The sequence below is a fragment of the Dasypus novemcinctus genome, chromosome 12, assembly GCF_030445035.2.
Source record: "Dasypus novemcinctus isolate mDasNov1 chromosome 12, mDasNov1.1.hap2, whole genome shotgun sequence".
NCBI classification, from domain to species: Eukaryota; Metazoa; Chordata; class Mammalia; order Cingulata; family Dasypodidae; genus Dasypus; species Dasypus novemcinctus.
In genome coordinates this window covers 77,607,235-77,627,445 of record NC_080684.1, presented here as the reverse complement: position 1 = coordinate 77,627,445, position 20,211 = coordinate 77,607,235, and the positions used below count along the sequence as shown (strand labels likewise).

Below are 20,211 nucleotides of genomic sequence, written 5' to 3'. Positions count from 1 at the left end.
TATCGCCAGTGGGAATGTAGAACAGTACAGCTGCTTTGGAAAATGGTCTGGCAGTTCCTCAAAAGCTTAAACACGCAGTTACCATAAGACCCAAAAACTCCACTGCTAGGTACATACTGAAGAGAAATGAAAACATATGTTGGCACAAAAATTTGAAGACAATATTCATAGCAGCATCATTCATAATAGCCAAAAGGTGGAAACAAGCCAAACATCCATCACCTGATGGATGAATAAAATAAAATAAATAAAATAATAAAGCAAAATGCATTAATACTATATCTATACAATGGAATATTATTCAGCTACAAAAGGAATGAAGATCTGCTGTGTGCTACAACATGGATGAACCTTGAAAACCTTCTGCTTAGTCAAAGAAGCAATACACAAAAGGCCACATATTGTGTGAGTCCATGTATACGAAATATCCAGAAGAGGCAAATCTATGGCAACAAAGGTAAATTAGAAGTTGCTCAGGGCTGGTGAGGAGGTTGGCAGGAAATTGAGAGTTACTGTGAATGGACATGGGATTTGTTTTTGAGATGAAGAAAACGACTGAAATTAGGGATTCTTATCAAGGAGTCCTTGAACTTGAACTGAAATTTAAAAAAAAACAACATTATTCTTGTGGGGACGTATTGGTGCAGGTATGATATACTTATTAAATAATACACAATATAGTGTGGACTTAGTAAGAGTTCCATGGTTTTCACCTGACTGGCAAAGGGATCTGTGGAACAAAATAGGTTAAGATCCCTTGATCTAAATGGGTTATGGTAATGGTTGCAAAACTCTGTGATTATGCTAAAAACCATTGTATACTTTAAATGGGTGAATTGTATGCTATGCAAATAAATAAAAAATAATTAACAAATGCCAATGAAGCTTTATTTAAAAAGTAGAAAAAACCTTAAATTTTAATAGTGACTAACTCTGGTGGGATTGCAGGTGATTTTCAGTTTTTTCTTTGCACATTTCTGTATTTCCTAAATTTTCTATTAATTATCATATAATGTTATATCATCAGACAAATATAAATATTTTTAAATCATTTTCACTCATTCAAAAAATACTTATATTCTTTGCATGACATCGGTCCCGAGAGTAAGAAAATAATATGACAAGTCAATCTGTCCTGTCATAAAGCTCAAAATGTAAGGCAGAGTGGCATTAAGCCCAGGCAAGCGGTGCTTTAAGAGAGGTGCACCCAAAGTACAGTGTGACTTACAGGCTTCAGTGCTATTTGAAGAGTTAAGAAGGCTGTACAGGGGCAGGAATACTTGAGTTCGATCTTGAAGATAAAGTAGGAGTTCTCCAGGTAGATGAGATAGGGAACAGCATTAGAGACAGAGGAACAGCATGTTCAGAAGCTCTGATGTGGAAAGCACTCTGGCCTACGTGGGGAATTGTATAATTACTTAGGCGTGCCTGGACCCTAGGGCGTGCTAAGGGGTTGCAGCAATCAGGCAAGATAAGTCTGGGGGAGGCATCCCATGCCAAGGAACGAGGCTGGCGTCCTGTTGTATGTGTGTCTACCTTCATCAGAGAAAAGAAATTCCCTTACACAGCCTTCAAGTGGTATATTGTTGAGAGAAAACAGCCTGTGTGGAAAAAATGAAAAAGAGGTTTGTTTTACTTTAAATCCTCCCTAGGAAGACCTGAGCAATGATTTCAAGCTGGAAAGAGCCAAGCCTTTGGCAGAACAGTCTACAAGCTGGACACTGAGGACTCACAGTGGTGTCCATCCTGCGTCCCTCATACCTCTATTGTCACTTTCAGCAGGCCTTTTCCTCTTGCTTTCGGAGCACCTGCAATTTCATGGCTGCTTTAAAGTCATAAAATAGCAGTGCACCACAGGCTCTGTTAGTCTCATTATGGCGGGATTTCAGAAGCAGGGTTCGCAGCCAGAGCAGTTGTGAGGGTGGCAAAGCAGCTGATCCGATGGCCTTAAGAGACCAGGAGTTTTTTATGACATAGCAGCACCGTGACCTTCCTTGACATAAAGGAATGCTTCCGCTTTGTAGGGCTGAATTCGACACTCTTGGCTCAACCTGGGACTTGGTTAAGGATTAAATCATCAGAATTTCACGTCAATTGTATGAACTAGAAAGCTAAAAGGCAAGTGAAGACATGCACTGAAAAAGCAGGTAGTCGGTATTATATGACCGAGGAAATAGAAACTCTTTTTCAGCCCCTTATTTGTGTGTGTGAGTGTGTGACACGTCAACAAGAAAAAATAAATAAAAGCACTAGTGAGGATACATGAGTCACTGAGAATGTTTCAAACTATTTGACTTCCCCAGGAGACGATCAGATAGTCCTTGAATGATTCAGCATAGGAAATAACCAGTAAGAGCAAACACAAACCGTGAAGAGATCTGAAAGAGACCTCAGAGGTCGCTATGGAGAAAGAGGAGGGCCTTCACTTGCTGCTTGGAGTTTTGAGAAGGTCATGGCAGGGGATTAGGGTATGGCTGTGTTCCAACCTGCTTGGTCTAAAGGTAGTTCAGAAGATAGAGCTGAAAACAAATGCTAAACAGCATCAGCCACACTATTCAACTGCTAACCTAAGAAAACTTAACATCAAGAAACCGCTTCCTAGATCTTGTTTGGGGAGTCTACCTTTCGTATGGAATCAAAGAAAACTACCAGCTTCTTCCTACTATGGCTCTTTCTCCCCCGGTTTATGCAATGGCAAGCCCTGTTAAGAGGCTCCAGCAGCTTCTGATCTCTGCAGCACTCCCTTGCCCTACTCGCGTCTCTTAAACAACAAGCCCCGCCAGAGTTGTTTGGGTGATGAGCTGCTAGAGGCTAGGGCCCATGTTTCTGTATAGCATCTTAATTGATACCTCAGGACCCACCTGGAGAGACCATAAATATTATTTGGTGATGTGGATTATCCAGTAAATATCCCAAACGAATTTCAAACTCTAAACAGCAAAGTTATCACGCCACTTTGATCTTGTGTAGAGCTCCTTTCTAGGGAACTAAGCAGGCCTCAAATTTCCCACAAGACCGAGAACTAGTAGGTATCCTTTGTAGAATGCCTGCTAGGGGGCAGGCATTCCTCTAAGCATGTATTAGTTCTATCACATTGAGTGAATTATGTATTCTCTATGATCTTCAGTTTCTTTATCCGCAAAATAGGGAACTAATATCTCCCTCAGGAATCACAAGCTGTACTGCCCACACGACATCATCTGTGCTCAGCACTTGGCTGTCAAAGGACAAAGGCTGCACTGGAGATGGTGCAGTGTTCCACCTTCCTCACCAGGGCTCCTCCGTAGTTCAGATTTGGAGAGAGGGAGAGAAGGATGAATGGGTGGATGTTTGGATGAATTTGCTTTGCAAAAGTATTTGTACATCTGCGTATATCAGGAGACACGTTTATTTTGACTCTCCCTCAGGGCAAGAGGGGTTACAAAATCAATTAGAATCTCAGAGCTAAATCTACTTGGTGTGATTAACAAGTGTACTGTTTATTCAGTCTGCACTAAGTATTTCCTAAAGATGGCTCCTACAGAAATTATTTCATTTAGAGAAATGCAACTTCAAAAATGTTCCTAGCAATATTAATATTGGGATGGGATAAGTTTTACACCCAAATATCTAGCAGCAGAAACGATTTAAAGCAAATTTTGGAACATCCATAGAATTGACTATTAAACCATCATTAAAGATACTGTTTACAAAGTATGCATTTTGGAAAAATACTTATGATCCCATATTAAATGAGAAAAGGTTATAAGTTGTTTATACGGTATATGTTAAAAAGGCACAATTTAAGTGAATTTATCCTAGACAACAAAAAAACATTGAAAATAAATCAAATAATATAGGTAAATAGACCAACAAATATTTATTGAGTACCTACTAATGCGATGGATGCAAGGTAATGAAATAAAAAATCAATCTTTCTGGTTTCTGAGAGCTTTCAGTGTAGGGTGATAAACTCTCAAACAATTACATTATAAAAAACAGATGATAATTGAATTATGAATGATACATAATAGTCGTTATAATATTCTGAGAAGGGAAAGATGACCTCTAGCCGTGGTAATCTAGGGCAGGTGGTGAAGAGGAAGAGTGAGCTGATCCAGAGGATTACTGGGATTTCACCTGGCTGGAAGACCTTCCAGACAGGGAGCGAAGGAGCTTGTGGGCTGACACAGGTATGGAAACACATGAGGTATGCCTAAAGTGACACAGTGGAAGAAAACTTTGGACCTGTTGGAATCCTGGTTCCATGATTTCTCCTCAATGGGGTGTGTTAGCCTCTAAGGTCTTCAGCCATATGCAAAGACAATAAGGCATCCCACAGGATTTCTGTGTGGATTAAATGAGATTATCTTTTTTCATTTTATTTTATTTATTTCTCTCCCCTTCCTCCCGCCCACAGTTGTCTACTCTCTGTGTCCATTCTCTGTGTGTTCTTTTGTAACCGCTTCTATCCTTATCAGCGGCACGGGAATCTGTGTTTCTTTTTGTTGCGTCATCTTGCTGTGTCAGCTCTCTGTGTGGGCGGCACCATTCCTGGGCAGGCTGCACTTTCTTTCGCGCTGGGCGGCTCTCCTTACGGGGTGCACTCCTTGCGCACATCAGCCCACGCGGGGGACACCCCTGCGTGGCAGGGCACTCCTTGCGCACATCAGCACTGCACGTGGGCCAGCTCCACACAGGTCAAGGAGGCCCGGGGTTTGAACCGCGGACCTCCCATGTGGTAGACGGACGCCCTAACCACTGGGCCAAGTCCACTTCCCGAGATTGTTTCTTTAAAACACCTGGCACACAGTAAGAGATTGTTAAATGTTTGTTCTTTTTGATATCCCTTTCTCTTTCTCTTCACCTTTCTTTGCCCATTCACTCATTCATTCGTCCACTTATTTATTCATTCAATAAGCATGTGTATAAGACCTACCAGGCACTAGACTGGTTATTCTCTATTTGCTCTCACCTGATTCCACTCTCCATCCCTCTGTGTCCTGTCCTGTGCCCCCAGGAGGCTGACCTCTACAAACTGCAGCACCCAGGTTCCCTTGCCCTCTGACTTCCAGTGGGGTTTGGCCAGGCTTCCTTGAACAGAAGTCTTTTTGAAACTCCTAAACACCTTGATGATTCTGATTAAACAAGGATCTGAAAATTGCTGAGTATCCACAAAGAAGAAACTAGACTTCTCTGTGGCAGTCTGGGCTGGTGGTGGTGGGGTGGAAGAAATGGAAGATGGAAAAGCAAGAGAGGAGCCAAGGAGAAGTTGCAGGCCTGAGAGCCAGTTGGACCTTTAAAAATTCCCCATTGGTAGGGTGACCAATTGGGCATTTTAAGAAACTTAATGTCATGTTCTAATTTAAAGGTGTTTATATTGATACGATATAAAGTTCTCTTCTTTCTACCCCACCTCCTTAATAAACTCCCTCCCCACTAAACATCAGTGAAGCTTACTACATGCATGCATTCTTTGAAGGAGTTCAGTGGAAGCCGAGAAAGTGGCTGAGTTTCATGTCTGGTTCAACTCGACCATGACAGCATATTTGTGTCTTATGGTATATTTCTACTGGATAGTGTTGGTATGGACAATTATTTTAAGAAGTTGTGTGTAAAGAGAAAGAAAGAATGGGGAAGTAACTGGAGGAAGCAGGATCAAGAGATGGAGGCATGAAAATAATTTAGATTTAAATCTAAGAGTAATAGGTAGTTTTTGAAGGCTTTCAGGGGGAGCAGTAATTTGAGACAAGTTTTAAATCTAGTCTGCTTACTGTGTGGGCCATGGATTGTACACATCAGGCATGAGAGGGTGGCTATTGCCATAGTCCGGGGCAGATTTGGTGGTGACTTGAACTAGAGCACTGGCAATGGAAGTGAAGAGATATGAATGGATTTGAGATCTATTTACTGTGACCCTGAGGTAGCATAATAGTTCAGATTGCCCCTTGTCTTAGTTTGCTAAGGGCTGCCAATGCAATAAACCAGAAATGGGTTGGCTTTTATAATGGGAACTTATTAGGTTAAAAGCTTACAGTTCTGAGAGTGTGAAAATATCCAAATCATCAGAGATGCTGTCTCACTGCAGGTCAGCTGCTGGCAATCCTGGACCCCTGCCATGTGGCAAGACACAGTAGTGGTGACTGCTGATCTGAGTCTCTGCTTTCTCCTCCAGGCCCACTTTCTCCCCGAGTCCAGCTGTGGGCGATCAAGTACAGGGCAAGTCTCTGCTTCGATCTGCTCGGCTCTTCCCTCTTCTCCAGGTCTTGCTAATTCTTCTTCAGGCTCTGTCTGCGGTTTTTCTCTCTTCCACTTCTTCTCTGAGCTCCTGGGTTCCTTCTCTTAGTTTCTGTGGTCTTTTCTCTGTATATCTGTGGTTTTTTAGTCCTCCATTTATAAAGAACTTCAGTAAGAGGATTGGGACCCAGGTTGGGCCCTTAACTGAAGCAATCTAAGAAAAAGTGGTCTAATTAAAAGGCCCCTTCACTGAATCTCACCAAGAGATCTCACATACAATAGATCTACAAGCACAAGAATGGGTTAGCTTAAGAACATAATTTTCTGGGGTCCACGAAAGACTCAAACCAAATACCCCAGAAGGAATGTGAGCATTCTACTAAAATAATTAATTTATATTTTCACCTTGGTAATTATAAATCTTAAAGTCAATATAAATATATTCTGGGTCATCTGTTTGACGACTTTATGATAGAGTATTATCACTTAATTGCACTGGCCACCCTTTAACTTTGTTTTTAAGACCTCATTGGTACCAAACAATTGCCCACAATCGCAGTATTTAACAACATATAATTTTTTAAAAAATCAAGCACACATGCAGAAAAGTACACAATTCATGAGTGCATAGCTCAACACAGTCTCACAAACTGAACTTCTTCATGTAGCCAGCACACAGTTTTCAAGATTTCCAAACATTACCAGCGCCCCTGGAGCCTCTCTGGTACCCTTTCTCAGCCACCCTATCACAATAGCAAACATCACCAATATTGCTAACACTGTAGAATAGTTTTGCCTATTTTTGAACTCTATATGAATGCAGAGAAGAGAGGGAAAGTGGGATGGAGCAGACTCCTAAAAATCCCATCCTGGTAGCTGGACAGGACCTCAGTTTCAGTTCATGCTTCCGGGACCTCGTGATGGAGTTCTGATCTCAGAGACTGGAAACCAAATTATCTCCAACACATGAAGCAATCTAATTAGCATGTCGTAATGATTTCATTCTTTGCCTGGATCCCCATCGATGGACAAGGTCCAGCCCAGCTGTATCAGCAGTAGAAGGTTTATTTATTATGGCTGCAGCTGTTCCGCAGCACATTTTCCCAAGCTATAGGTGAGTCATGACATAGTAGGAGTAAAACGGTGACGTCTTACTGGTTGTCCTTGCTTTTTCAGTCTGCACTGCAGCAGCTGTCCCTGGTCCAGAGCACAATGTACTTTAATTCATCTAGAAGAATAGCCCAGCTGAATCTGTTTTGAGTAACATATGTGCCTCTCCCCATCCTCCTCGCCCCCCCGCCAATACCCCCTCCCAGTCCTTATCCTCAAAGCCTTATTCACTGGGCTGCCAGAGTAAGAACTGGGAAGTAGGCAAATTTAGTTTTAGTGGACTCTCTAGTTGCTCACTCCCAAACAGCATTTGGGAGTTAGAGGCCTGGTTCTAGGTCTGCTATTGTATTTCTTAGGTTAGTTAGTTGGAAGTGACAGAAATGCAACTTTAACAACCTTAAGCAAAATAATAATTATTATTATTTATGAGTTCTTACAGGGAGCAAGGAGCAGACATGGTTGTATCCAGGATCACCAGTGATGGCATCAGGACAGATTGGCATGCTTGGCTCTGATTTTCTTGGTGCTGACTCTGTTCTCAGTCTTTCTACCCATGGTGACAAAATGGTTGCCAATGGTCCCAGGCTTGCACCCCGTTTCCTCAGCAACCCCAGTGGAGCATATGAACTTCTCTTTTCTAATATCCTGAAATCAAGTCCCCTTAGCTTTACTTGACCTCCTAGGAATATGAGGTGGGTTGGTCCCACAAAGTCACCGTGACAGGCAAAAAGCAGAAGACGTCCTCTTCAGCCATTAATTAATCATTAGAGTTTGAACAAACCTTTCTGTCTCTGGGCCTGGTTTGTCATCTGTAATGTGTGAGAGATGGACCCAACAACCTGTTAGATCCCTTCTACTTCAACAGTCCACAAGTCTACCAATTCTCTCATCTAAGTACTATGTAGTGTTTTCACCTCTTGGAGGATAATACCTTAACCCAATTAAAATGCAGAGTGGTAAAATGTGGGCAAAACCCACCACAAATGCAGGCCTTCTCCATCTACTCTTCAGGATCCCTGTCCAGTGACCCTATGGAGCAGGGATTCTTTTTTTTTTTAATTTATTTTTTATTTATTTCTCTCCCCTTCCTCCCCTCCCCCCCAGTTGTCTGCTCTCTGTGTCCATTCGCTGTGTATTCTTCTGTGACCGCTTCTATCCTTATCAGCAGCACCAGGAATCTGTTTCTTTTTGTTGTATCATCTTGTTCTGTCAGCTCTCCGTGTGTGCTGCATCATTTTTGGGCAGAGTGCACTTTCTTTCATGCTGGGCAGCTCTCCTTATGGGGTGCACTCCTTGAGCATGGGGCTCCCCTACGCGGGGGACACCCCTACGTGGTGCAGCACTCCTTGCGCACATTAGCACTGCGCATGGGGCAGCTCCACACGGGTCAAGGAGGCCCGGGGTTTGAACCGCGGACCTCCCATGTGGTAGGCGGATGCCCTATCCATCGGCCAAGTCTGCTTCCCTTAACCTTTTTTGTTCCACAGACCCCTTTGCCAGTCAGGTAAACTGAATACTACCGTAGTTTATTTATTGCATACATTCATATGTGAAGGATTTCAGATAGAGGTCAGAGAAAATAAAGATAATAAGTTAATTTTTTTTCCAATTCAAGCTCATGGACCCCCTGAAACCTTTCCACAGACCCCTTGAGGGTCCGTGGACCCCTGGTTAAGAACCCCTGCTATAGAGAAACAAGCCAGAGAGGCTGATGCCAATGGAGAGGAAAGATTAAATCTGAACAGCCATTCATTTGTTAATTCGACCAACATTTATTATGCACCTACTATATCTTAAGCACTAGATTCTAGGAATGAATGGTCAACAAGGCCCAACACTTAGCCCTAAGATATCAATCATGGGGCGGGGGCACAGGGAAGATAACTGCTGATAAAGAATTCAGAAAGTTAAGGACTCTGGCAACTTGGTAAAGCAGCTCAGAAGAGGGGCATCTAACCCAGTGGGACGTGGGATTTGGGGCATGGGGGTAGGTACTAGAGAGGGAAGACTGCCCTAAAAAGGAGTTTCTGGACAGGCCCTGGAAAAGAGAAGAACTTAGTTTCATGAGAAACACAAAGAAAGAGCATCTGCAAATGCAGCTAGGTGGGGGCATGCCTGGAGCCCTACAATTCCTCCAGGGTGGCTGAAGCATGGAGTTCAGGAGGGGCAACGGCAAGAGATCAGGCTGGCAATGATCATAAGGGACCTTGGATGCCATTCCGAGTAGTCTGGATTTTATCATGGAAGCAACACAATGCCACATTGCCCCATTAACGAAGGAGCCCCCAGCATTATGTGTGGGCACAGGGACATAAGATAGGATTGCTGTCCTTCAAGGCTATAATCATGCCATCTTAATGGTAGAAGGAGAAGGACTTCAGTGCAGTAGCTATCTGCTTGCTTATGTAATTTTGTCATTATTCCTTCTTCAGCTCCTTCCACATCAAATATAAAGCTCACGTTTCCTGAAAGCTTTTCCTGCAGCTGGGATAGAGATAGTCAAAAAGCCCATCCCTGTTCTAAAAATGCCTACAGATGATGATAATCTCTGCTGAAAATTTGGCCACCCCCCATCCCCAAGTTCTCACTTCTGATTATAAAACAACGCAAGCTCTCTGCAGCCCCTGAATAGTACAGGGATTTAAGAATACAGCGGCATTAAAAGGGCAGCCTCTGGATCCTCTGCTGGCACCTCAAGGACCCTCATCTGTCTGTCTTCTGTGGGAAAGAGAAAGAGTCCTATATTTTACAGAATTTGCTCTACGTGAAGGAAATCATGGATCCCTGCACACCGGGTCTGAGGATGGGAGATGATTCCTAATGGCATAAATCCTCAGAAGAGAAGGTATTTGGAGGAAAAGCTTAGGTGGCGTCTGACTACCAGGGCTGCACTGGATGGAAGAGAAGCAAAGGAAGGTACTAACTGAGCTGTGAAAAATAGCGTCTACCTGATTGATCCAAAACCCTGTATCTGAGAACAAGATGGCTCTCCCATTTCTGCCATTAACCAATGAATCAATGAATACATAAAAGTTTGACATTCTCAGTCTAGCCCAAGAACAGTAGTTTCTTACTCATGCTGGTCAACGGGACCATTGCCAAACATCATTCAAGATGAGGGATGATAAAAAGCTTTTATATTTGGCTTTGAAGTGCAGTCTATTCTTTATTTGGCACCAGCTTTCACTTTCCAGTTTTTTAACTTAAGATTAAATACAAGGACAGTGACAATGACAACGATGGAAATTTCTTCTTAGAGTCCGTGGCAATTTTCAAAGCTGTTCACATTCTTGACTCATTTGAGCTTCGCCATAGCCCAGCTCTCTGAGTTTCTTAGGAAATGTCCACTTTACAAATGAAGAGCTGAGGCTCAGAGACATCCTACTGCTACTAAAATGGCAGAGCTAGGTCTCAATCCCAGTCTCCTAACCTAACTTGATCTGGTGGATTTTTCTAGAAGAGGAAGAAGGAGCCAAAAAAAAAAAAAAAAAAAAAAGTTGCAGAAAATAAAGCATTGACTGCAGTAGACTTTACATGAGGATGAAAAATTAATAACAAAGAGGCTATTTTTCACATGGATGCAAAATGTGAGTTCTCTTTTTTTCTGTTTGTACAAGAGCTTTGTTGTTTTAAAAGGGCCTTTCTTCTCATTCAAAATGAGAAAATACCTTCCGACTGCCATGCAATTAGTCAAGGCTTCAGATATTGATTTCCTCTGCCCCTTGGCAGTTCCCTTTTTTCCACGGGGCCCTACACAAGCTTCTGATAGAAAGGCAGGCTGCAGTTACAGAATTGGCCTCTAAACTAATTTAACTGTTTCCCACCACCATCTCTCAGCTGCTTTCCCCAGGCTTTCTCCTTCCTCCTCAGCCAGGTCTAAGAGGGATTGCTAACCTAGGATTTTAGGAAGGGGAAGGGGAGAAGGAAAAGGAACGAGGAAAGTGAAAGGAGAGGGGAAGGACGAGGAAGAAGCTAGATCCCTAGATGCAAAGCCAAGAAATTCCTGTGTAGAAGTTAAATTCCCTTTGAAGGAAGGAGAGGGGGTGAGACATAAAAAACCTAAGTGAATAATACCAGCACTGTTTACCCCTTATTTATTCACTCGTTGCGCAAACATTTACTGAGATCCTCCAGGTGGGCTCTGAGAACGTATTCGATTGGCAAAACCCGATACAATTCCTGCCTTTATTGAGAGCACAGAGGCGCAGTTTGGGTTCCCCCGGTAGCAGCCTCTGAAACGGAGATTAGCATGCAGAAGTTGATCAGGTAGTGCTTTGTGCAAGGAAAGGGCGTCAACGGGCTTGGGCAGAGGGAGAAGGCACCTCGAGATGCAGTCTAAGGGGAGCCGGGGCCAAGCTACGAGGGTAGGCGTTCTGGCTTGGGGAGCCGCTAGGCGCGGTCCCCAGCCGGGCTGTGAAGGTCAAGTGTGTAGAGTCCAGGGCGGGGAGGCGGCGTGGCCTTGGGCGGGGCGACTGTCTGCACCTGAGGCCCAGCGCGGGGCCGGCGGCTGAGGGCTGTGCTTGCAGCTGCTGGGGCCAGAACCGCGGGCGGGGCGAAGGCCAAAGGCGAATCCCAGCTGCTCGTCACAGCCCGCACCCCGTGTGGCCTGGCAGAGGAGCCAGGCATCCACAGACTAATCCAGGGGAAAGATGCATAACTGCGCGGTGATCTGCTATTAATACAAAGGAGAAATGCGTGGTACATGGAAAAAGGACAAGGGAGCCTAGTGGGAGGTTGCCTGGCGGGCAGAAGCGGCCTGTGCAGAGGCCCGGGTTTGAGAGGGGTGGGAAGGGAAGGGATCAGATGGTCTTGACAGCGCTCACCGCGTGCCCGGTGCCACGTTGCGCGCTTTAGGTACATCCTGTCTTGCTTCACAACAAGCTCCTGAGGTAGGTGTTGCTTTCAGGGTTCTTCTAGCATCTCTTGAACCGAAGACCAATGGTCCCGAGGGCCGTGCGGAAGGACTGCAATCCCAGAAGGGACAGGCGTGACTGAGGCGTTGAGGTCAAAAGCGTAACCAGTTGATGGGGGCTGAGACCAGGGAACCAACCAACCGGTTCTCGAAGCAGAGGAAGGAGTTGGGAGGAAAGCAGAGGAGGGAAGCTGACCGAGGTCTCCTCTGTGTAAAAAGCGGAAAAAACAATGACAAGCAACATAAACTGAATATCAGAGCAAGTTTTATTTACACATAATAGCACTGATCGTGGTATCAGAATTCAATAAAATATTAGATTTGGTTTATTCCTAAATGTAGCAAGGCTGCATTTTGGGTACTGCAGAAATTGAGTTAGCTGCGCTAAACCTTAGAACAGAATATGATTCTCAGGTCAGCCAATAATTATACTGTAATGAAAGAGGATTTAAAATGTTTAGGGTGGGTCGGTAAGCAATTGTGTAGTTCTGGATTCTTTATCTGATGATATGAAATTTGTTGAAACAAGTCAATCTGCAAAGGAAATCTTGACAATGTCCTTGTTTCTTGATTAGTAAAAGTACAGGTAAGCAAAACGTGCAGAACCGAGGTCGCCACTTGTGTCTTTGCCGTGTCCATGGCTGACCTAGGGTAATGATTGGCCAGAAGCCTGTTTCCCTGGGGGATTGAACCATCTCCCTGGAGAGAATGTATTCCAAAAAGGGAGTTGAACCAGGAAGCCTGACGTGTGTGCAGGGCAGGTTGAGGGAAACTGTTTTGATGTCAGACTTGGGTTTGAGTGCTTCCTAGCTACGACCAAGCAAATTACTAAGACCCTGCTAAGCCTCAGTTTTCTTATCTATAAAACGGGCATAATAACATTCTCACTATGAGAACCCCTGGGAGTTCTAAAAGTTGAGTGATTCTCAACTCTGGTGCTGCCCAATGCTGGGCATCAGTTTAATATTGTGAGTGCTCCTCAAAATGTGGTCCTTGAACTCTCAACCTCAGCATCACCTGGGAGCTTGCTAGAAATGCAAATTCTCATTTCACCCCACCCCAGACCTGCTGAATCAAAATTTCTGGAGATGGGGAGTTGGGGGGAAGGAATCTGTGTTATAACAAGCCCTCTAGGCAGGATGATCAACCATCTGAGTTTGCCCAGGACTCAGGGTTGTCCCCAGACATGGAACTTTCAATACTGAAACTGGCAGCCCAGAAGAGTTGGTCACCCTAACTAATATGTTGGGCAAAATGTTTAAAGATTCCACCAGAGACTTCCACAAATCTCTAGTGGACACATATGAATTACTGCTTGAAGGTAGGGCAGTATTTAGTGAGTACCCATCACAAGGCAAAATGGGGATGGATACTCTATATTTTATCTTACAGCATCTGGTAGCAGGGAGGTATTTTGTCCTCATTTTAGGAATGATAAAAATGAGACTTAGAGAAGTTTGTAACCTGCCTAAAGGAACACCAATTGAGCCAGAGGGTTTAGGTCTTAGAGTATCAATTTCCAAAGCCTGTAATGGTGCCACAAAATCCATGCTTTCCTAAAAGTGGGATGCATCCCACTGGACGATTTGAGATGATGGAACATGAGTACAAATGGTTTTAGGTGGCATCAAGAACAGCATTGAACAATATATGGCATTGTAAGAAACTACTAAAATTGCTAATGCATATATAACTCTTACTTTCTGCCAGTCGCTGTTCTAAGGGTTTCATGTATATGAAGTAGGTAATATTATTATCTTCAGTTTCACAGAGGAGGAAACAGAGGCACAAAGGGATTAGGCAATGTGTCCAAGGTCACAGAGCTAGTAAGTGATGTGGCACTGGTATTAGAACTGGGCATCCTGACACAAGAGCCCATTTCTGAGCTCTCTGCCTCTTCCTTTACAATTTCAGTACCTTTCTTTTATTTACTTATTTATTTTTAAGGAGGTACCAGAGATTGAACCCAGGACCTCATACATGTGAAGCAGGCCCTCAACCACTGAGCTACATCTGCTCCCCAATGAGAGTTGGTTTTTTCGTTTGTTTTTCATTTTTTAGGTGGAACTAGGGTGTGAACCCAGGACTTCATACGTGGGAAGCAGGTGCTCAACCACTTGAACTACATCTGCTCCCATACAGTATCTTTCAATCTTTCTAATTCCATAAAGAAATTTAGAGCTGATTTGTCTTTTTCACCTTTCCAACACTTGCTAACCCCTCTTTGTAACCAAGAGAGCAAACCTCATGTTCACAACCCTGTTTTGTTAGCATTGTATTTGTTGTTAGGGAGACCTTCTATTTATGGTAAATGATACTGAGTTTCCACTAAGGCAGAGCATGAAGTTACTTTTAAAGTTCCTTTTATTTAAGGGAATACATTATTTAAAGGAAAAGTTAAGATAATAATAATACAAGGAGAATTCTGTGGGTGGTGCATGGTGGTGTGATATCAGGAAGTTGATGTGAAGGGATGGATGGGCAACTGAGTCTGGGCAATGCTTGCATCTCAGCACGATACTTCCCCAGATCTCGGCTTCTTTTTGATGTTCCATGTTTTCCTGTTACATGAAGGCCTCCTAAACCACTGAAAGGAAGGCACTCAACCTACTCAAGAACATACTTGTATTTTCCATTTCTTCCTGTTTGCCCCTGCTCAGACTTTTAAGCCCCTTATAAATTTCTATCACAAGATGCCCTGACCCAACAACCAGCTTCTCCATTGTTTGGATAGGAAAAGTACTGCAGCAAAAATGTTTCCTTCTCTCTTTCCTGGGCACATTCTCTCTTTCCTGGGCACATGTGAGAAATACATTTCCAAGTTTCCTTAGGTAGATCTGTGAGATGGGTTCTGGCCAGTGGCCTGTGATGGAAGTGGTGTGGCACATTCATGCCCTTGCTTCCCTTGCTACAGTATAAGCCAATTTGATCCCTGAACCCCCATTTGGAAGGAAGCCACCATGGAAATCCACCAGGACTGCAGTGGATTTGGGTGGATGAGAAATAAACTTTTGTTATGCCACTGAGATCTCAAGAGTTCGTTTGTTACAGCACTTAACCTAGCCCATTCTGATCAATATAAATACCTCTTATCAAGATAGCATTTCACAATGTTAGAAAGAACCTTCCACTACAAGGACAGTGCTTCCACTACGAAGAGAATAATTTTCTCCAGGGTACAAAGGGAATTTCTAAAATGTTGAAGAGAATTTTGTGAATAAGGATACTTGAAACCACAGGGCCAGAACCTTCAACAAGTTGCTAACTATGCAATGGTGCTTGCAGGGGTGGGGGTGGGGATGGGGATTGAGACAAATAAAGAGAAATTGAGTGAATGCTTCAAATTCTGTTTTTTGAGACAAGGTTCTTTTTCTGAAGCCAGTCTACCTCAAGCTTTGTGGTTGAAAGAAGCACTCATATGAGTCTGGAAGTAATAATAAATGCTTTCTCCTCCCCTGAAACCAGGAGTGAGAATCACTTGCTGCTCAGGATTTCTGTTTTTGTTGATTTTTTTTTTTTTTCAGGAAGTACCAGGAAATGAACCCGGAACCTAGTATGTGTAAAACAGGTGTTCAGCCATGGAGCTGAACTACACCGTTCCACTCTGTTTGTTTCTGTTGTCTAAAGGAACCCCGCAGCCTTTCACATAACCAAAGAAGACACTTCTCTTGGTTTGGGTGAGTGTATTTTGCTGGCATGGCTGTTGTTTTAAAAATCACTAGAAAACTCTTACCCAAAGTTTCATTCACTTGAGTATCTTTAGAATTTAAAGAGGTAGCATAATTACAAGAAACTATGTATGCGAATGTCTTTATTTTATAAAAATGATAGTTTACCATTGTTCAATGATTTTGTATGTTCTCAAACATGTACATGGTATGTGACAATTCTAAAAATAGCTAACAGCACTGTGCCTGCCCTTCATGGACTCCTCCGGACAGCTCTACAGGGTGAATATTGAAATTTCAAGATGAAAGAGGATTTATCAACTTGTACAAGGACACACAGCTATGAAGTAGCAGAGGCAGGATGCAAATGGAGGTCTGTTGGATTCCAAAGTCTGTGCCGTTTAACGGAAGTACAGGTACTGTTGTGTCTCTTTCAGAGAAGCAAAGGACACAGGGAGATTAGGTTGCTTGCTGAACACTCCCTGTGAGATCTGTGACAGAGCCTCACAGCATCAGTAACTGGGGCAGGAACTCAGAGATTCCTAAATGCTCGCAAATAGGACAATAACAATGAACATGATGCACTTTTATGTGGGGAGCATGTTTATTTTTAAAACTATTTAACTGTACTTCTGGGATTGGCAATGATAGGTGCCAACTTCATTTATCACTAAGAGTCCTAGGTGATTTGAAGAGCTGCTCCTATTCCAACCACAGGGCCCAATGAAACCAAACTGAGGTGTCATTGCATTGCTCAGCCAGTCCCCTCACACATGTGGAGAAGGTAACCAGCTCCAGGGTAGGAGACCCAAACAGGAGTATATTAGAGTAGAATCATCTTAATACCTAACATAGCTATATTAACTCATTTAATCAACTTAACAACCCCACAAAGTGACTCTCTGAGGCTCAGAAAGGTTAAGGAACTTGCCCAAGGTCATACAGTAAGAGGTTGAGTTCAAAGCCAGGCAGTCTGACTTCAGAGCTAACAGCACTCTTAACCATCATATGGTATAGAGAAGGTAAAGTGAATTGTGAGCTCTGAGGGCTAGGTCTAGGTTTTGAAGTGCCACTAACTAGCTGTGTGTCCTGAAGATGTCACATACCTTCTTTTTTTTTTTTTTTTTTGAGGTACCAGGGCTGGGGATTGAACCCAGGACCTCATATGTGGGAGCCAACACCTCAACCACTAAGTCACACCAGCTCTCCTGAGTTGGTTATTTCATTCTTCTTGACAATGTTACAGACCCTGTTTCCAATTGTCCCTGAAACCCAGTTGTCCCTCACCATTCCTGGGCTTAGAGGAAATAAACCAGGTAAGTCCCTCTGGTAAATTCCCATTTATGCCTAAGTTAGTTTGAGTTGGATGTCTGTCACGTAAAACCAAGAGTTCTGGCTAACAGAGTTTTAATACAATTCTCTTTCCACTAACTTAGGAGGAAACTGAGACTAGCTAGCTAGTAAATGTCTCCTAGGACATCAGCCCAGATTTGTCTGACTTCAAAAGAGCGAGGGTTCTGTTCCCTCACCACCCTGCCTCTTTCAACCTGCTAGGACAGCCTTGGAGGACAGATTCCTTGCCAGGGCTGGTGCCTTACTGCAAAAGCATTAATTGAATTTGCCAAACACTTTGAACCAATAACCTCCTCAAGGAAGGAACTCCCAGATTCTTCTGATCCAGAACAGCTGAAGAAAGGGCACCAGAAAAGACACTGAACTGGGACATGAAGGCTTTGCTGGCTGCAGAAAGAAGCATAGACAGGGGTGGGCTCTGGTGTGAAGAGGTCTCTGTGCCAAGGTTTTACAGTCAGATGTATTTGGTAAACAGGGCAGACCTGAAGAGAACAGAGAGACTCTGGACTTCTGGGACTTGAGCATGGTCAAGGGCCTACAAGAGAACGAGAATGCAGGCCTGCTTGACTGTTCAGGGGACAACCCGGCCCATCTTACCAAAGGCATCCCATTCTCTGTTGTGAGAGTTACCCTTCTCACTTGGGCCTCCTAAATTCTAATCCAGCACTCTTTCCACCAAACAACTCTGCCTTTTCATTTTCAGATATTGTAAACCATCACTTAAAATTTAATAGTAGTTATCAGGTAGGAGAAATACCTGCTTGCTTCAGCAAGACTTAAGTCAGAAAAGAAAGAGAAAGAGAATAAGACTTAATTCATTGACATTTAAAGGAATGTTTGCTTTTTAAAAATCCTGTTAGCATCATTACCAATAGCTAATAACAAAGCATGCAAAACTTTACTTAGAATGGGACAATGGGGATAAACCAACTCTTTTTTTTTTAAGATTTATTTTTTATTTATTTCTCTCCCCTCCCCCCTGTTGTCTGCTCTCTGTGTCCATTCACTGTGTGTTCTTCTGTGTCCACTTCTATTTTTGCCAGCGGCACCGGGAATATATGTCTCTTTTTGTTGCGTCACCTTGCTGAGGTCAGCTCCCCGTGTGTGTGGTGCCACTCCTGGGCAGGCTGCACTTCTTTTCGCGTGGGCAGCTCTCCTTACAGGGTGCACTCCTTGCTCATGGGGCTCCCTATGCAGGGAACACCCCTGCGTGGCAGGGCACTCCTTGCGCGCATCAGCACTGCGCATGGGCCAGCTCATCACACAGGTCAGGAGGCCCGGGGTTTGAACCTTGGACCTCCCATGTGGTAGGCGGATGCCCTATCAGTTGAGCCAAATCTTTTTCCCAGGAATAAACCAATTCTTGATTCATTTAACCACTTTTTAAAAACCCATATTGGCTTCCTACATCATGTAGACATTTTGCTAGGGCCTGAGAGCAATATGATGAGCCAGAGGGACATCGTCCTTGCCCTCATGGAGACTTCAGCCTCGTAGGGGAAAAGATGTGAAATAAACAAATACAAGAATGCAAAATCACAAAAGGGAGAGAAAACAAGAAGTATTTAATCTCTGAAGGGGAGAGTTGGGGAGGTAGTGATCAGGGGAATTCCAGGCTTAGGTCAAATGATATTAATGCATCTCTAGATAGACATACTAAGTAAAGACCCCCACCTGGTATAAATGAAAAGACTGAGTGCATTTGCGGAATGATGATTAAAAGGTGAGGAATCATATGCTTAGCCAAATGGTCTCAGAAATGGAACCAGCACTATTAGGTCACCCAAAATTTTGGAACTCATCATAGCAGTGGCTCATTGAGGTCCTTATAGCACTCTCTGCTGAATCATATGGAGACTGAGGCAAAAGAAAAATATGCATCCAAATAAACACTCGTCAAAATATCCTCCTGTATTTTGAACCAGGTGGAAAAAGTTAATAAAAGCTCTACAGTAAAAAAGTATGACTATATGTAAAGCCCCACATTGCCCAATCTGTTTACACATATTGTCAACACTCCCAAACCTGCCCAGTAAGGCACACAAGAACTGTGGGGCCAGGAACTACAGGCTAATTGGAAATGACCTTCCAGTTGTATGATGATGCAGGGTAATAAAACAAGCAAATAATAACAGCCTGTCTTTATGTAAATTTTTAATATTTTGTTCATAATGGATTTTTCTGCATTTATTTTGATCTTTTAAATGCTGCACTAAGTGTAAATTTATCTTGAGAATTGTGGAAAGATGGCTGAGTAGAAAGTTTCTAGAATCAGTCCCTCACCAAAACAACTATTGAACCAGCAAGAATTGTCTGAATCAACTATCTTGAAATCTGGAGTCTAGTGGAACACTGTGCAACATGGAGGGAAGAGCTGGATGAAGAGGCTGATACATTTTGGTAAATATCAGTGCAGTAGCTAATACCTCCCCTCTCCCAACTGTATGGTATGCAGCAGCGGGGACTGCAGCCTGGGCTCTTGGTACAGTTTGCTATACCAGAGCAGACTATATGACTTTCCTGCAAAATCTGGGGTAAGTGGTCTGAACACTAATCCCTGCTTTTAATCAGCTTCTTCAGATCACTAGGGAGCCACTGTTCCAATAACCACTGTTCCAACAACCTCCCAACCTCATGCCTGGCAAAAGGGCAGAGGAGTCTTAAAGAAGCAATACCTATTTTTTTCTCTTTTCTCTTTCTATTTCCCATATGGGAACAAAAATAGTTTGGAAAACTATTGGCTCCTTAACTATTGGAGCCTCAACAACATAGCTCCAGCTGTGATGGCTCCAGCCCTCAACAACAACAACAAAAAATACAATCCCAGAGGGATGGGAGAACTAAATTTCCAGAGTTATAACAAAAAATTACAAAACACACAAAGAAAGCCCATTGAAAAGAAAAAACAATTTCTCTGAAGAATCTCATATATTGGAACTGTTAGTCAAAAAC

The 20,211-nt window shown here is 43.2% G+C and overlaps 1 protein-coding gene across 3 annotated transcripts in view; it reads right to left on the bottom strand.

Moving 5' to 3' along the window:
- SOCS2 (suppressor of cytokine signaling 2) overlaps nucleotides 1-20,211 on the bottom strand; it is a 73,184-nt gene that overhangs the window by 13,407 nt on the left and 39,566 nt on the right. For 2 of the 3 annotated variants that reach the window (XR_009188301.2, XM_058308536.2), the window contains one exon: nucleotides 11,398-12,445. The exons of the other annotated variant lie outside the window; for it this stretch is intronic. Coding sequence is in view for 1 of the 2 variants with exons in the window: in XM_058308536.2 (XP_058164519.1) it covers nucleotides 12,332-12,445 (114 nt within the window). In the remaining variant the exon portion in view is untranslated. Of the gene's footprint in view, nucleotides 1-11,397; nucleotides 12,446-20,211 lie in introns of those variants that run through there. 3 annotated transcript variants of the gene reach the window in all.